General features: G+C 41.1%; 1 protein-coding gene and 1 long non-coding RNA gene across 2 annotated transcripts; one reads left to right on the forward strand and one right to left on the reverse strand.

Annotated features, from left to right (window-relative positions):
* Positions 1 to 15,613: 15,613 nt before the first annotated feature.
* On the forward strand, positions 15,614 to 16,168 carry LOC147891972 (uncharacterized). The gene is made up of 3 exons (XR_015542456.1): positions 15,614 to 15,635; positions 15,971 to 16,036; positions 16,129 to 16,168. It is a non-coding gene; the product is annotated as an uncharacterized LOC147891972 (long non-coding RNA).
* A 1,003-nt stretch (positions 16,169 to 17,171) lies between these two features.
* LOC147891973 (cytokinin hydroxylase-like) lies at positions 17,172 to 18,478 on the reverse strand. Its single transcript, XM_087388547.1, has 4 exons — positions 18,245 to 18,478; positions 17,963 to 18,088; positions 17,490 to 17,701; positions 17,172 to 17,379 (listed from the first exon to the last, which is right to left on the reverse strand). Exons 1-4 carry the CDS (start codon positions 18,476 to 18,478, stop codon positions 17,172 to 17,174), a joined length of 780 nt encoding a protein of 259 aa, XP_087244673.1.
* Between the last annotated feature and the right edge of the window lie 322 nt (positions 18,479 to 18,800).

Consider the following 18,800-nt stretch of genomic DNA (forward strand, 5'->3'; position numbering starts at 1 on the left):
TGCCCACTAACATGCTGTCTACATATAGTTAGGCCAGAATCACATATCCCACCTTCATTACCTTTCGAGATGCCATCAACACCATTGGCATGGGCACATTGCTCCACCTGCAAAAGACACCCCCACATATTGCTTCTTGTCTCACTGCATCCACCACTCAACTCCCTACTCTTTCACCTGAAGGCTCACACTCTTCTATGGTTGTATCTTCTCCTCCTCTCTCTCTCTCTCTCTCTCTATATATATATATATATATATTATACTATATTATACAATATATAATATTGTATAATATAATATATAACATATTATAATATAATATAATATACAATATATATTGTATATTTACAATATAATATATTGTATTATATGATATATATTATATATTATATTCTACATTATAGTACGTCATCTGGTCTGCATCACACCACATCATCTTTGTACAGTCTGTGTTTGTGCAACACTACATCATCAGATCTTCACCGAAGCAGGCCATGTGTGCACAATCTGCGCTATGACATGCGAATGGTGTGCAAGCTCTAGAACCTCTCCAAGATCCAAATCTAGCGGGGTGCAGCTGCAAGACCTTTCAAACCTCCAGCGAGCTCCACTGGAGGACCAAGGCACTCCTCTAAACCCCCACGTACCTCCATTTTGAATAGCCTCCTTTAGAAATGTAAGAGAAGCTATGAGATTTCCATGCACTCACAATAGATGTTTGACCTTTGAGAATGGGAATCATAACATCTTTAACATTGAAATTGATTATATTTAATGTTAACAATGAAACTAATGATATTTAATCATAAGATCTTTAACATTGAAATGGATGTTATACAATGCTGACCATGTCTTCTCATCCTAATGCATCTATTGCTTTGTTGTTTCTTGAAGCTAGTCAAGGATGAGTGGAATTGTGAAAGTCTTTGTTGTAGGCTTAGGTCTCTTCTCTATCTTTGTGATAATATCCCACAAGTTCTTTGACTAGAAGATATTCACTATCTTATATTTCCACTTGCCAAAATTATTCTCATATAGCTTCTTGTGTTGATCTAGATAGATAATCTCATTTTTCCATAATCAAACACCTATGCGAAAAAGATCAAACTTGTATTATGTATTGGCAAAAGGCTTTACAAACCTGATGTAAGTAAGTGTAGGAACCAATGCCAAATATCCAACTAGTGACTTCACAAGGGTGGTATGTAGACTAAAAATGAGTGCAACTGTCTAAATCAAGGCTCAAACTACCAATTAAGTAATAAAATCTTTGATATTGCCCACTACCAAGGTGATTTGGAATTAGATGTGTAATTGTCAATACTGATGATAGGTTATAGTGAGCTAATCAAGTTGTTTAAGGAAGGTCTAACTTGCCTTTGTGTAGTTCAATATCATCTAAGGATGTGCTAGTTACAATCAGACTACACACCGATACAAGAAATATAGGAAAATAAATTTCCCTTTATGTGTTGGTTTGGAGAAGTTGCAAATGAATCAAGAGTGGTTTTGATGATGAAGCTATGTGAATCTTCATTGTGTGGATGTTAAGGGTCAAAAGTGAGATAATATATGTGTAGAGCATGAGTTGTTGATCATTTTTACTTTTTATAGATCCTCCAAATTCCTTAAGGATCAAAAGTTATGGTTGTTTGAGAATTACCAAACTTTGTCCAAAGGAATGCTCAAAATATGATAATGTGGCACAGTGTGTGCATGTGCTATATAGAGAGAAAGTGCCTATGTAGTGTGGTGGCACTGTGAGATGGCAATTTCCCATGTGCTCAATCACATGGTAGTGATGACATGGTAGTTGATGTGGAAGCCAATGACATGGTAATTGATGTGGTAGAGTGCTGGCATGGTAACAATGACATGCTAGAGTGTTGACATGGTAATGATAATGTAGTAGAGTGGTAGCTATTCAACTAGTCTATGTCTGACTATTTGATTATCAGTTTGGATGATTTTGCAAGACAGATTGTTCACTAACACTGGGTAGCATGTCTTTAGGGACAGATGTTCTAGTGGGTATCATGTCTCTAGGGATGGACTATGATTGATCAAATGTGCCAGTGGGTAGCATGTCTCTAGGGTCAAACTACGAGTGATCAGATGTGCCATGTGCCAGTTGGATGCCACATGGCTACTGTTGCATGGCAGTTCGATGCCACATGGCTACTGTTGCTTAGGTGATTGATGGGGATAGAAGGGAAGAGCAGGGATTGTTCTTTCACAAGAGAATGGGTAGAGCAAAGCACTGCACCACATGGACAACAAAGTCATGTTCACCAGACACAAATGCAGAGTAAACATCGTCATGGAATTTCCATAGTTGAGCAATGCGGCCAATGGGTAGTGGAGGTAGGTTCCACAAAGATAATAGGAAATAGAGGTAGGCAGCAAGATTCACAAGGCAAGAAGCTTGAAAGTCCAAGAATTGCATGGCTAGAGGGCTCAATAGCCAAGATGGCATGCATAGAGGATTTTGGAGAGCACAGAATAGGGTGGCATAGTGACTAATGGGAAATGAATAAGGGCATGGAAGTCTAGGGTGGAAGTGGATGTCAAGGCCAAGAGGTGTGGGGCAGACAAAAGGGGGGAAATTGCAGTGGAAATCACAACACAAGTGGATGTTGAAGTTGAGGAGACCAATTAAGCCTATAATAAGGCTACAAAGTGCATGCAAGGCTTTAGAGTGATGTAGAAGCATGAATCAAGCAGTGGGGTCCAACTACAAGTAGCATCATGGAGGCTGATAATGCACAATAGCACTATCCCAAATATGGGTTTGATAGAGCTCGTAATGACAAAAATTGAGGCTCATTCGAGAAAGATCTAAAAGCTTCAAGGCACAAGGCATGATAATAAGAGTGTAAAAGGGGAATCTACATGTGAGGTCCTTATAGATATTAGAAAAGGAACTCTCTCCTGAAGTGTTTAACGAGATTGTTAAAGTGACGGAACAAAGAAGTCGAATGCTTTGAAGTCTGATATATTGAGCTAGGTAGCTTAGATTGATGTACTATAAAAAGGAAAATTATAGCTCATCTTGTACTATAAAAAGGAAAATTATAGCTCATCCTGAGAATCGTACTATATGGTATTTTTGCTTCAATCCCTATTAATCTTTTGTTCTATATGAGATTTTTGCTTTAATCCCTATTAAGTTAGTTTTGTACACTAGATGGTTGAACACATGAGTGTATCACCAAAATAAGATATCTTGCAATCTGGTGGATGATCCATAAATATTGCTTCATAAAGGAAATGTGCTACAAAATCATGGGTTGGCATCTCAAATCTTATTTCCTTTAGATTTTTTGGATTTGGAGGATTTGCCATCTCTTTGAGCACTTGCTTGATGTGCTTTGTATCGTGTTTTGCATAAGGCTTTTGCACCTATGCTTGTGTATTTGGTCTCATCTATCATTCTATCATATTTGCATAAGTTCAGATTGTCTTGATCAATGTGAATAGTGTCAATCTCTTTTGACTTTGTTTGCATTGCATTGTCCACAATGCTTGTTTTTATTAAAACTAAACATTAATTTCTAAATGTTGCTTGTCTTTCTACCTTGTTTGTCTACAATATTTTACTAGATTAGAAAGAATTGTACGTTTCTCCACTGCCTTTGCATGATTGTTATCGTAGTTGTAAATGTTGACATAATGATTATTCCTTCTAAACTGCACAAGGAAGTCATGCCAAATTTTTTGGCATACATTCCAACCTCTACACCTTCTTGTGCTTGTGCTTGTGCATGTGCATGTACCTTTTTACCTTTGAATAATCTAGCATACTCATCGAGAAGGCTTTGTGTCTTGATATGCTATCAAGGCTGCTTACATTTGCATCTTGTTCAATGTGTCATTATGATACTAAGACATAAAATTTCCATTTTAGATTCATTGACTATGTTTGGGGTGATTTCATTCCCCAAATCAGTAGTATCATCATCTTGATATATATGGTATACATGTGTTGAAAAATACATTGTATGCCTTTTCACGTTAGCATGAAATATGGTAACATCTCTCTATGTTACTATGTCAGACTTGATTTCTAATAATTTTCATATGTATATTCATATGTACCTTTGCATTCTTTGGATTGTCATTTTGATGACTTTCTTATGTATCTTTGAATTCTTTGGATTGTCATTATTTTTATGATTTTCATATTAATCTTTGCATTCTTCGGGTTGTCATTATTTGATGAATTTCTTATGTAGGAGCTGTGCACTTTGCCTTTGCATACGATATGCTTACCTTTGTTGGTTGTTCAAGGTTTGCAAATGTCAATGCCTTCTTCTTGGACATGAGAGATGTCCTCATTGAGTAAGAAGAAATATTATTGGTCTTCTTCTTCTTGTGGCATCTTTGTTATTTGATCATCATCATAATCATCACTAGGTCAATGGAAGTTGGTAATTGGTAGTACTTCTACTACTTGTTGATTGTCACCATAATCATTATATATTGATGGACGTTGGTAATTTGGATGTGTATTTGGGATTAATTCTTTTGGTTATTTGATCCCTACAATGATCACAGATCGATAGAAGTTGGTGGTTTAGATATCAAATGACTTGTGCTGCTATTGAATGTTTAGTTTATTGTGCTACATAAAATATCCATGTTGTGATTGGATGCCTAATGAATCTTCTTTAATTTCAATTATATGCATCATACAAAATAACCATATGTTGTTATTCCATCAACAAATATGTTTTTATGCTTGATAGGTGTAGGTTCTTCTATTGCAATGATTGTGCTCCTTCTAGCAATAGTCCATGGTTGGCCTTCCATTGGTGACCTATGGTAAACCATCATTATTAGTTTGCCTACTTGTTCTTGAATTTGACCATGTAATCGATTGTTTCGATGCAGTTTGCATATCTGCATAACGTAAGTATATATCAATGTCTGTAAGATCTTTGGATTCATCTCACTAAGAATGTTTATGCATGTTATGTATGCCTTTGATTATATTTGAAGGTTTGTACATCTGAGAACAAAATAAGAATTTCAAATAAATTGCTAAATAAGTGCAATTTCCAATTTCCATGATGACTTTGTTGTCTTTGTTGACTTGCTTCTAACTATGGCATTGCTTTTCCTGTGCTTCTCTAGTCTTTGGCCTACTTCTAATTATGGCAATGCTTCTAGCTATGGCAATAATTTTGGTGTTCTTCTCTAATATTTGCTTACAATTGTTCTCTTTGTACTACTTTGTAGTATGTGCATATGGTGGAACAGATGACTGGTGTCATCTCACATATAGTGTTTGTTGCAAACAAAAATTCTACTTGTCTTGTTCTCTTGTGCTATAACTTTCTCACATTCTACATGTTCTAAACTTTTGCATTTGAAGATTAATTTATACTTAAAGTGTACTATGTTCCATTGTTTATTACTTGCTATGATTTGTCACTACCTTTGCATTGCTTCTTACTCTTCAAAAATAGCCTTGGATTATCTTAGAAGTTTCTTCTCACTAATTTTTAAGTTTTTGGTGGTAGTATTGACCAACTCATCATGTGCCATGTGTTTTGGCATGGTTTTTAAAAATCTCTTACTTTTGGTATCTCTTTTGATGATATTTCTTAGTCTCTCATGGTGGTTCTCTACTAGAGGCTTACCAAATTTGGTGATGCTTCTTCATATATCCTTATCCATGTTTTCTATCATGGTGCTCACTATTGGAGTATTATCCAAACTATTTCTCCTTTATCTTATGAATTGCTCTTTTGGATTCCTTTTACTAGTCTTCTTCCTTCTAAAATACTCTTGTCTTGATGGATTATTCTTTATCTTGTAGGATGTTCCTTGTGCCATAGACTTTGCTTATCATATTCTACAATGCTTTGAGTTCAAATGGACTTGATTGTCAATGTGCTTGCCACTTTATTCAAGTGCTGACTCTAGTCCTTGTCCAAATATTTTTACCTTCTTTGGAGTGTATTTTCCACTTTGCTATCATTGATGGTCTCCACTATGTTGAGTTCTTTGCTTAATTTGTATCTCCATTTGCCAATTTATTTTTTGATAGGGACTCAATTGATCATTCTACCATTTGTGCATTTGTTTGATGCTTTTAAGGTTGTTGTTTCTAAATTCTACCACTTAACTATTTCTCATTATGACTTGTAGTGGTCTAGAGCTAATCTACATTAACTTTTGCATTTGAATTTTCTATAAAACCTTCAAATTTTCTCCCTCTATTTTTTGTAAATTTCATTTAGTACTAGGACTAGCAAAGGTATGCTTTCACATTTGCATGCGTAGTTGGTGTTATGCAATTACAATGGCATGATTTCCATCAATTTAACTTATGGTTCAATAGTTACAATCTCTTGTAATTTGTTCCCTCCTGGTTCAATTTGACCTAAGGTTGGACCTAAAGTATTGTATGAATAACTTAAGATGAAGAATATTCTCTAAAATATTATATGATCATGTGGCATGGGTCCTTTGGTTAGACTAAACTAATTGACCTTAAGTTGAGCTAACTAAACTTGACCTAGGGTTGGTTGGAATTGAGGGATCTTTATATTGAATTTGCTATATAACCTTTTATTTTCCCCTCTTTTTTTTGCAAATCTCATTTAGTATTAGTGCTAGTAGCAAAAGAATGGTTTGACATTTGAGTGTGTAGTTATGTTATCCAATTGCAATGGATAAGTTTCATCCAATTTTAACTTATGCCTCAAAATTTATGATCCCTTGAACTTTGATCCCTTTGTTGTCAAACTTAACTTAAGGATGGACCTAAAGTATAGTGTGAATAGACTTAAAATGATGAGTTCTCTAAAATATTACATGATGATGTATCATGGAACCTTTGGTTGGCTTGACTCTTGGGTTGAGATAACTTGACTTGAGATAGGTTTATTTAATGAGGGTTAGTTGGACTTGATGGATCTGCATTGTTACTATAAAACCTTATATTTTCCTCTCTCTATTTTTTGCAGATTTCATCTAGGATTGGTGCTAGAAAAATCATCGTTTGACACTTGAATGCATAGTTAATGTTATGCCTATTGCAATGGAATCAATTTCAAGCAACTTTGACTTATGGTTCAAAAGTTATGATCTCTTGAATGTTGATCCCTTTTGATTCAAATTTGAATTAAGGTTGAACCTAAAGTATCTTGAGAATAGATTTAAGATGAGGAGTCTTCTCCAAAATATTACATGATGATGTGGCATGGGACCTTTGGTTGGCTTGACCTAATTGACCTTGGTTGACCTAATTTGACTTGCTTAGGTTTATTTAATCAAGGTGAATTGGATGTGAAGGGTCTACTTGTACTCACACTTAAAAAGGATTTCAAGCACTATGGTGAGACGTAATGGTCATGTGAAAGATATATGCCATTCCTTAGATGGCACTTTCCCATCTATTGCAATGTGCTAGCATTTTTTTTCTAAAGAAAAGACCTTTGTACTAACCATAGCACTCCACGTGGCACTAATCATGGGAACCAACTTGTTTCCAAAGAACCTATCTCATTGCTTTGGGTGTCTTTGGAATAGGGGGGGCTAATTATGGCGCTAATCATGGGAAACCAACTTGGTTCCAAAGAGTCTATCTCATTGCCTAGGGTATCTTTGGAATAGGGGCTAACCACCAAGTTGGAGGTCTATGTACATCCCAAAAATACCTCGCTTAATAAAAACATAAAAGATGCATGTATGCCAAGCCTTGCAGAATGCTCCCACCTTTAGTGGTCACCCTAAACTTAAAGTCCCTTGCTCTCGAATGGCATGCAAGATGCAGAGGCTATCTTGCCAAGTGGCTACCATGGTGGTTGTTAGGGATTCTACTGTCCTTTCATCACCAAACTATATCTATCGATCCATACATTCTAGGCAGTGATGTTGGGAATAGGCGAGAAGGAGGCATTGCATCCTGTGCCTCTATCTTAAAACTTGTTGGCCCTGTATCTTATAGGCTAGGGAGCCTAAATCAATGGAAAATGTGTGGCCTACCTCCGTCAACATCTTCCAAGTGAAGTCTTATTGCATCCTATGTGTGCTAGCCACAATCTGGAGGGCTCCCATCCAAATCCTCTATGCAATTGAGTAGCCACAAAGAAAATGTGGGAAGGTCTCCAAAACACTACCTATTCAATACTAACAACTATCATCTACCCTCATCTACTCCAACTAAGAGCTGATGGGCAAGCCTCCATGTGCCACCATTCAAAAGAAACAGGAGATCTTTTGTGTCCTATGGTTGGTCCAAAGGCATGACCAAAAGTAGGAGATAACATTCGAGGGAGCTTGTTGCTCCATCCAATGACACTCTCTCAAGGAGGCCTAGGCTGCCACCTCCATCTAAAGACGCTGACTATTTGAGTCTGTATGTGAATAAGGGAACCTCATCCACCCTATCCAAGTTTCCTACATGAATGTGCCAAAACCACTTACTCAGATACCATTGAATCTCCCAAAGAGGACAGCCCTCCCAAATCCCTCATGTCATGTTGAGACTGGAATGGGGTCAATGGTCTAGTCCCTCTGCCACTCGAGTGATTCCAAAAACTAGTCATTTTCCCTCACAGTGCTGAAGAAGGCTTTTACATCCCAATTGATAAAGTTTGCATCAATAGTAGCAACCAAGGGTATGCCACAAAAACTACTTCTTGAGAGGAACCTTTATCATCAAAAATTGTTTGTACCATGAAAGGTGTATGAGGCACTATATAGTATCTCCCACCATGCCTCAGGGATCATTGCATCAATCTCCACAACTCTTAGATGAGAGGCTATTTCCCTCATGACTTTGCCTCCATGGGAAGGTGGCTCCAAGTCCCAATAGACCATTGTTTCACTTAGCCAACCAATGTGTGTTCATTGCCCAAGTATGAGTCCCAACCTACAGAGTGGTTGTCTTGAAAAATCCTCCAAGTGCATGGGTTGATCCAATGAGTCCTCCATATAAATGTTTTCCAAAAGTGCGAATTCTCCTCATTGGGGGGGATTTGTTCCCTATGAGGGAGCCTATGAAAAGATCACCTAATGGTATTGTGGCCATTAATGTTCTATGTGGGGGTGCTTCTGAGATTCACTTATCGAAGCAAGAGCTTCTAGATCTCGTAGCTTGGGGTGAGGCTGAGTGCCACTAACTTGCCCAAAAGGATTCCACTTTGCATCTCAAGATGAATGATGTTTTTCCTGAGGTAGTATTACCATATGCGCTCTCCTCGATCAAGGGTCTTGAGGAGAATTTCGTCCAAAAGAGTCTTAGGGTCCTTCATAGTCACCCTGAGATGAGGGCTCCCATCATTTGCCACATTTGAGGCATCATGTCCCAAAAGGCCAAGAAGAAATCCACAACTAACACATCTGATCCCAGGACTTTGTCTTTCTTCATTTAACCTGAGACTACCTCAAGCTCCACAAGGGAGAAAGGGTGGGCAAGTTGTCTTCTCTTGGAATACGATACCTGAGGCATTAACCCATCAAGCATAGTGGAAATAGCATCAGACCATTCAGCATCTTGAACCACCAGAGCTCCTAAAAGGTCAAAAAGATGAGATTTAAAAGTTTTAGCAATATGCCAATTTAACTCAGTTTCTATTTTACCATCTAGATTTAGGGTTCTATCGATTGTATCCTGCTGGTGTTTCCTTCTACCACTTGGAAGAAAAACTTGGATGGCCAACTCCAGCCAAGTCCGCCAGCTAAGTATAGTGGAAATAACATCATACCATTCAGCATCTTGAACCACCAGAGCTCCTAAAAGGTCAAAAAGATGAGATTTAAAAGTTTTAGCAATATGCCAATTTAACTCAGTTTCTATTTTACCATCTAGATTTAGGGTTCTATCGATTGTATCCTGCTGGTGTTTCCTTCTACCACTTGGAAAAAAAACTTGGATGGCCAACTCCAGCCAAGTCCGCCAGCTAAGTACTCTAGTGTGATTAGCATCTTTCAATTCTCTAGCTTGTAATTCTTGCTCAGCTTTGGTCAAAAGAGTGGCTGCATGTTTTGGACTGAGGACCACTGCATGTCTCAGAGAACACTAGATAGCAATAAGATCCTCACTCCTCCACTTAGAAACTCAGTCCTTCTTGGCCCAATCTTTAGCCCCTAATACCACTGCCCATATAGAGGCATCCTTGTTGGTATGCACAGAAGGCACCACATGTGCATCGGGTACGGGGGGTCTCAAACCCCGCCCCCTAGACATGCAATGCCCCTCTCTCCTCCCAAAAAATCTCGGGAGGGATGATAGAGAGTGGGGAAATGAGGCCTTTATATCCAAGGCCCCCCAATATACACTTATGATTATGGGATTACACCCATTAGATTCTGCGTGGTGTCAAATAGCTACGGGTTCTCTTACAAATACACCATATTCCAAGCAACCATGCTTAATTGAGGACTTCACATTTCATTATCCATGACTAAAAGGTCTTCCTGCACATAATTTAGAGAGAGTTCATTGCCAGTAATATCTAAACCCTCACAAAGAGCAATGGACTTACCTATTAAAGATTCCACTACTTCCCACTCCTACATTAAAATAGGTTCTTGACACCCACACTTGTAAATAAGATAGGCAAGGAAGGTACATAGAAATAATGACTGACAATGTGATGGTATCCTAGAAGCAAGGCATGTGTCCTTTGCCTTGTACTCATGTTGCAACTTGGCAAGAGATCCTTCCTCGCCTTGAAGTTCAAGATGTGCCAAGACATCCTTCCTGTTGGGAAGCTTATGTGGACCCTTAGCAAAACCATCCATGATTATCTAGTTAGTCAAACTATAATTCAAGTCATCCAATGCTTTTTTAGTGTTCTAGAACACATTGGAGCTCACCATATTGCCAATTATTGTCACTTTCTTCCTGACCATGCCTCTAGAACACACTCACTTTGTTCCTGATCATGCCTCTAGAATACATTAGAGGTTATAATATTGCCAGATTGTGTCACTTTATTCCTGACCATGCCTCTAGAACACACTACAGCTCACAACATTGCCAGCTTGTGTCACTTTGTTCTAGACCATGCTTGTTGGGAAAACAATAGTTGTAGGAGGGGAAAGAGCAGTTGTATCCTATATGAGAGGGATAAGCAAGAGGGTGAAAGCGCCTATAAGAGGGTAAAAGCACCTATAGGACGGCAAAGAGTTGATGTAGGCTGTAGCAGATTGCAAAGTAAGAGGGGACAAAGCAAATATTGGAGGGGAAAGAGCACTTGTACAAGAGGGCTGAGCAAGAGGGCATAGGGGCTGAGCAAGAGGGCATAGAGCAACAGAGGGCAGATCAAGAGAGGAAAGAGAAGGTAGAGGTAAAGCATGAGAGGATAGAGTAGGAGGAGGCGGAGAAAGAGGGGGAAGAGCAGGAGAGAGAAGACCAATTGTAAGAGGTCAAGAGAGTAGTTGGATCAAAGCAAAGGAGAAGAGAAAGAGGGGGCAAGCTCTCAATAGGCTAGAGGTCAAAGGAAATTCGTCCAAAAGGGCCCACAATGGAGGGAGAGGATAGTTGGACCAGAGCAGAGGAGTAGAGAAAGAGGGGGTGGACCTACGGTACAACCAAGGAGAAGGGAAATCCACCCACAAGGGCCCACAAAGACTTAAATGAGATTTGGGACTGATTTGGTGTAGGTGCACATGGGAGGAGCGTCAAGCATGGGTTAAGGGGGCTCAACATACCATTGCCCCACACAAAGGAGCACTCTCATTGGTATACCTCAAATCCCTCTCTAATCCCTTAAAATTGGGAAACACTAATTGGAGGCCCTTTTGAGACCCCATATCTCTCCTAATAACCTCGCATTGAAATTCCAATCCATTAGAAATCTGAAACATAAGATCCTCCCAAAACTGAACACGATCCCTAGAGGCATATAGGTTTGCTATATTGAAGCCTTTTGACTAACATAGTGGCACCTAAGAACCAACCTAGGGGATGTCTACAAAGTTCTATGAGAGAGCACGACCCAAAAGAATAGCACTACCTCCTCGACCTCTAACTAGACAATTGCATACGACCTCAAACCCTAAAAAGAATAGCACAACCTCCTACTAGACAATTGCATAGGATCTTAAACCCTACACTCCTAATTGCCAACAAAAATGGGTCATCTCTAGAAGAAAAATATGAGCCTTAATCTTTCTTAGACCCGCTATACAACCCGTTTGCTTAACACCCATGTAAATTCCATGACACAATGAAGATCACCACCCGATCTTGACGTGCACACCTTATTGATTGGTTGCCAATGCTTGATAGACATCTCTAGAAAATGAAACCTATTCACCTAACCTTGCCCCATTGAGTGTGCTGCATCTTTGACATGCTTAGACATCGATCTAGCGGTACTTTGTCGAGTCTCGCCAAGGGTCTTTCCCTCAACTTGTTTTTCTTCGAAGGAAGCTCTTCCTCAGAAGCGTTAGAGGTATTATCACTGTGAATACCTTCATCTTCGATCTGCATGTCCAGCTTCAACCTTTCTAGGCCTTTAGAACTTTGCTTGAGAGATTCTTTAGACAAGCTTTGAATAGACTGCTCACGGACCTTGCGTGTCTTCGACATCTCAAGCTTATCAGCCATAGCATCTACACTAGAGACTCGGGACAAGGGAGAAATCTTTCCGGATTGTGACACCTTGACCTTCCCCTTGCAATATACCACTTTCCTAGAGTCTTCATCTATAACATTCGTGAGGGAGATCTCCTTATCTGAATAGACCAATTTAGAGGGGAGAATCCTCTTGCATGTCACCCATGGGCGACAGGTCTCGCTTCAATAGTCATTCTTAGCATCACATAAAAGGCATGTTAGTCTTTTCACCCATAGCCAGACGAGTATTGGCTAACTTCTTAGGGAAGTTGCATGCAAAATGAGTAGTCTCACGGCAGATTAAACATGAATACGGGAAAGTTCCAAATCTAACCTATTGGGCAATGACCACACCATCTGAGGTAACAATCTCCATGTAATCCGATACCTCCTACGATCTGTCCCAAATAATCCATGCTCTCCTGAGGTTGGAAGGGGACATAGTGATGTCAATCCAAATCAGGCATTCACGAAATAGAAACTCATTGATACTGAAAGAGGGAGTGTAGGGAATGACAAAAAAAGTGGCTCCATAGAACATAAACGACTTACTCACGAACTTATCCTTGAGTTGTTCTCAATAAGAAAAAATGCTTTGCAAGAAATCTCGCAGAGAACTCAATCGACGGAGTATCACACTTGAAGAAAATAAGTTCTTCAAGCTCAACCAGAGAAGAAACCCTTCTCCTTTAGCCAAGCTAGTAAGTTTGGATTTAACATCTCCAAGCTCGATCTTGCAAGATACTGAATGCTTTTTCCCTGATTCAAACCACGGTTTCTCAGCAACCCTTCTCGATCTCCTCTCTGCTTTTGCATGAAGTAGCTTAGCCCTATTTCATCATCTAGAATAGAGAAGTTGCTTCACACCTACTTAGCTAGCACATCCACATAAGAGGGAGCCTCAAACTCTTGTTGTGTTACCCGCACGGATGACACTGTCACTTGGTGTCGTGCTCCCCAAGGCAGTCTCAGCAATTGCCAAAAATTCGCACGGCTATGCACAAATGCAAGTAATGGAGTGGTCTCTCCAATATGCATACGAGGTTCTAGATTACTCCCAAAGAGCATTTGGAACCTCATATGCATAGTGACCACTCCATTACTTGCATTTGTGCATAGCTAACATTCCAACAAATTTCCCTAATTCAATTTGCTTTCATATTTCATGCAAGTTTTTTGGCCTGCCCTTTGGGTAGGTGTAAGTGAAGGTGATGCTCTAAGAAGCTAAAATTTTGAATTTTTAGCCTGCCTAGAAGGGGTAGGGTATGGTGATCAGGTGCTTGTTTTCCAAAAGAGAAAATGCAGGCTTTTATTTTTATGATTGGGCTACATTGCAATTGCTATTTGTATCCCTTGAAATCCTCCAGCTTGCTATTTGTATCCCTTGAAATCCTCCATCTCTCACCCCCCCCCCCTCTCTCTCTCTCTCTCTCCCCTTTGGGCTGAGTTTCACTTTCTATGATTGGGCTAAGTTGGACTTTCTATTTGTATCCCCATCTTACTATTTGTAGCCCCTTTTCCATGCACCATCTTGGGCAAGGCCACATGAAGGAAATTTATGTTCTTGCCTTGTCTTTTTGGCCTGCCCGGGAGAAAAGGCTATAGGGATGAGTCCGTTTTGTGGCCAAAAAGATGATAAAGATTCTAATTTTGGCATCCCTCCACGTGGCCAGTCTTGTTTGCGGAGTTGCGCATTTGGCGACAGACCATTAGATATCCCATTGGTGTGATGTCCGACATCATGGACCCAGGCATTTAATCTGCGATGCGGCACACAAATATTGGTATGCGGCTGCGAACTGCACTAGAACTTGCAGCGTATTTCCAAGAACTCCGTTGATATTTGCCACGTGGCACACATATATTGGTATGCGGCTGCGAACTACACTAGAACTTCCAAGAACTCCGCTGATAAATAGGAGCTCTTGTAGGAGGTGGATTTTTGCGCCCAAGGGGGCTACTATTGCCATCATTGGTAACGAGCGCCTTGGCAAACCAAAAAGTCATGTGGCTTCCCTCCTCTTTCCCCTCGTCCTTCCTGGTCGACCCATCCTCCCACGTGGCTCCTCCGCCTATCCCTATCCCCTTCCACCACGTGTCGTGCTCCCCACTTGGACCCCCATGTCGCTGATGTGGCATGCTTTCTTTCCAACCCCAAGGTGGTTTCTTCACGTGGCCTTTGTAGAAGGGCAACTATACCGGGCTGCTCCCACCACTTGTTGGCCTTCCACCTCCTTTCCCTCCACGTGGCGGTCTTCCACCCCGTTCCCTCTTGGCCACGGCTTGTCCAGCCTCATTGGCCCTCCCTCCGCTGTACATCCTTGCACCTCCGACCGCCCAGGACCTCGCATCATGGCCTCCCCACGTTCATGATGTTAATAATAAAATTCTCACATTTTATATTCCCAACCCCGCAATTTCATCTACCCCGCATGTGGCCCCGCTTTATTTTAATTACTTTACCTCGATCAAGCCTACGTTAGGTCAATTAACTAACCCTCGCACTTGATGAGGTCCCGACAATTGGCTTCCCGTTACCTTCCATCCATTCTCACAGGAGTCCTATTGGCACCTAATCGGGCTCATGTTCTAGTAACCCTGAGTTCGTCTTGCACATCGGACGGCCACGATTCACATGGGGAGATTGACATGTATACGTGTCGCGAAATTCTCCAACTTTATGCACGTGGCGTCTGATGTCAGAATTGCTACGTCTTGTAATCCGAGAATCAGCTGCATGCAGCTTCTCTCATTGGATATGCCAGCAACGCACCTTCCAAAGGTTTTCTTCCTCCAGAGGGCACGATATGGATGCTCTTCGTCACATAGCTCGCAACGGTTGCTGGAGCTCAAGCGTCATAGATGGAATGACCCGGGGAAGGGATGTTAAACATGTCCATCGCTCGTTCGATGCGCCAACGCTGTTTCACGCATCTGCATGTGTACTTGACCTTTGGGCAACAGAGGTGATGCACAAATTCGACCTTTGCACGATGGAAGTGACGGAAATACACCTGTTGTCAGAGCTATGGATCTACCAACGTTGCTCAAGGTCTGTAGTTGTTCGTTTCCAATTTCAAAGCGCTATTTCCTGGCTCTCTCCAGCAGAAGATCTATAAAACCGGTTCGTTCCCTGACGGATTCGTTGTCTCTACTCGCTGTGGACTTCTTACGTTGCGTCACAGCACCCCTCTCATCTTACAAAATCTATCCACCATCCTTACAATGGCCTTCGATTCAGCTATCCCTACCGAATCCATGGAGAGTGACAGTCTGAAGTTTGAAGAGGATACTCTGTCCTTCTGCTTCATCTTATGCTTTCTTCCTTCGTTCAGATATATCTCTCACTGCAGAGTTTCATAAACTATTTCCTTTCTTTGCTTGCAGAATTGGAAAAGTATTTGGACTGTGGTAACATAGTCACTGTTGAAGAAGAAGTCGAAGACAACATTGGTAGCACTTACTGTAGTTGTATTCTTGCGACAAGATTAGATTAGTAAATCACTGGTGACAGTTGATTAACAAATCCTTTTGTGATTCTGCAGGTAGAGAATGCTTAGTCGAAGTCAAGGAGGAAGTACAGGATTCCGATTTTCGTATGACCGATTTGGCAGATGAAGAGAGCTTGGTGGTAAAAGAGGAAGTTGAGGACAGTGAATTCGAGGTGAAGAAGGAGGTCCACAATTCTGACTTTGGTGTCACCGATCGTGAAGCATCTAATCAGAATAAGTTCAGCGAGGTGATGCAAGAGATGTGCAAGACTCGTAAGTAATTGTTGGTTAGCCTCCTCTGTTTTTTGCTGTTTATAAATTCCAATCGTGGCTTTATTCGATTTAATGCAGTGTGTGGCAAGCAAACCATCCGAGGTGGAAAGTTCTTCTGTCTACTCCGTCTTTGTTCTTTGTGTTTTGTTCGCGCGTTTCTAGCTGTAGCTGCTTTTTGTATGTTCCAGTGGCTGCTCCAGGATTATCCACACTCCTCTGTAGTTGTTTACATCTCCCTATTTTTGATGCAGCTTTGCTGCTGTTTCTATATTCACGCCTTGTCCACGTTCCAGTGGCTGCTCCAGGATTATACTACGTGCCCCCTTCTCTAGTTATTCACATCTCTTTAATTTTTGACGCAGCTTCCCCTGCATATTTCCGCCCCCTGGACTGTCAGCATCTTATTGGAGGTCGCCAAAGTGGAGGTGGTGGTTCTACACATGTGAGAGCTAAGCAACCAAAAGTTGTGGACAAGAAGAAGGATAGGAAAACATTAAAGCGGGCATATCAGAGCGCAGCAAAGTTTGCTTACGAAGAAGGTATTCTGTTTTTGTTGCACATTTTTACTTGGCCAGCACTAGGACGTTTTTTCAAATTCTGAAATCCTGTGCTTCCACATGGCACAATGTACACCCTTAGATTTTTTAAATTCTGAAAGCCCAAAAGCTTTGAAAGCTTTTGAAAAGCTGCGTAAAAAGCCAAGGAAAAACCTTTAAATATAGGGTAAATACATAAAAAAACATTGTAATTTCAAGTGTGTTGCTGTTTGTTCATCATCACCATCAGGTTTGCTTCTACTTCCTTACTTGCCTTCAACTCATTTATTAGATCATCAATCGTTGTTTGTGCTTGCTGTTGTCCTTCAGCTCTTGATCCTGTGCAGCTAATATCAAACCCAAAAGATCGCTCCCATATGATAACGCACCGCCATCAAAGGCAGACTTGCGGCGCGACTCCACTATATCACGAAGATCTTCGTTGATGCTTCTCTCCAGCTTCATGCACTCGCGATTCCTTGCAATCGGGAGAAGCCTGTCGCATAACCGGGCATCCGTATAAATTAGCTCTTCATGACTAAAAAGAGCTGCAAGTAATGGATTCACGAGATTGAAGCTAAGCTAGGTCGTGGCGGAAAGACATACCGATACCCTGGAATCAACGTGTTCCAAACATTAAGTTTTGACAAGAGATGAAGAAGCAGCACTTGTTTTTCAAACACAGCTTTCCCTTTCTGATAGCTGGAGCCGAAGGATGTGCGAGCAAGAATGTCCGCCGTGGCATTCTTGATGTCACGTGCAACTTCAATCTCAGCCGAGTTCCCTCCATGTTTGCCGAGACTTGCGGCGCGACTCCACTATATCACGAAGATCTTTGTTGATGCTTCTCTCCAGCTTCATGCACTCGCGATTCCTTGCAATCGGGAGAAGCCTGTCGCATAACCGGGCATCCGTATAAATTAGCTCTTCATGACTAAAAAGAGCTGCAAGTAATGGATTCACGAGATTGAAGCTAAGCTAGGTCGTGGCGGAAAGACATACCGATACCCTGGAATCAACGTGTTCCAAACATTAAGTTTTGACAAGAGATGAAGAAGCAGCACTTGTTTTTCAAATACAGCTTTCCCTTTCTGATAGCTGGAGCCGAAGGATGTGCGAGCAAGAATGTCCGCCGTGGCATTCTTGATGTCACGTGCAACTTCAATCTCAGCCGAGTTCCCTCCATGTTTGCCGATCTGCTTCTCCTAGGATCGAACCATTTCTAGTGAACTGGAGGACATGTCCGCAACCATTTCTTGTGGGTAACACGTCGTGCTTAGAAACTAGAGAAACTGGTCTCGGTTTCGTGACAGGGATTTGGTTGTTCAATATTGACGTCTGTAGGCAATGTAGAGGCTAACCTTGAGTTTTTCGGCAAAGAACGCAGGACGAAGGATGTTGCGTTGGTTGTGCCAATCTTCACCATTGGCTTGAAGAAGGCCATGGCCGAGCAACCTTTGAAAGGACTTGGAGATGGAATCAGGTTTCTGAAAGTGCTTCACATCGGCAGATAGGAGAGTTTTGACGTACTCAGGGTTGCCAACGACGAGAGTGGGTTGAGTACCCAACCAGAACACGAAAGTGTCAGCTGGCATAGCCAAAGGAGTGAGACGTTAGAGCTAGTGGTATCCACAAGCGATGGAAAGACCACGAAAAGCGTGGTTGAGAGGAGTAAATTACTTGTGAATTAGGAGAAGAATTTGAGGTGGAAGGGGAGGATACGAGGGAGGAGAAGGGAATGGTGAGAGGGGGAGGGAAGGTCAGAGAGCTGGGCAAGAGCACATAGCAAGCTATCTGAACATTTTATCTTTGGTAGGGTCGACAAGTTCGACAGGAGCTCATTGTTGGATGGGCACGAGAGGAGCCTCCACCTATCGCAAACCTTCTCTTGGATTTGAGAACGCACTTTTATTTTTC

This window comes from Dipteris shenzhenensis, chromosome 17 (assembly GCF_047967505.1).
Source record: "Dipteris shenzhenensis isolate YYH24624 ecotype China chromosome 17, Dip_SZ_1.0, whole genome shotgun sequence".
NCBI lineage: Eukaryota > Viridiplantae > Streptophyta > Polypodiopsida > Gleicheniales > Dipteridaceae > Dipteris > Dipteris shenzhenensis.

Excerpts from the sequence above, each read along its gene's own strand:
- LOC147891973 (XM_087388547.1), bottom strand. The coding sequence starts at position 18,478 with ATGCCAGCTGACACTTTCGTGTTCTGGTTGGGTACTCAACCCACTCTC. Across the intron at positions 18,089-18,244 it reads TCTTTGCCGAAAAACTCAAG|GAGAAGCAGATCGGCAAACA; the intron begins GTTAGCCTCTAC and ends GTTCGATCCTAG. Across the intron at positions 17,702-17,962 it reads GCTATCAGAAAGGGAAAGCT|TGGAGTCGCGCCGCAAGTCT; the intron begins GTATTTGAAAAA and ends TTCGTGATATAG.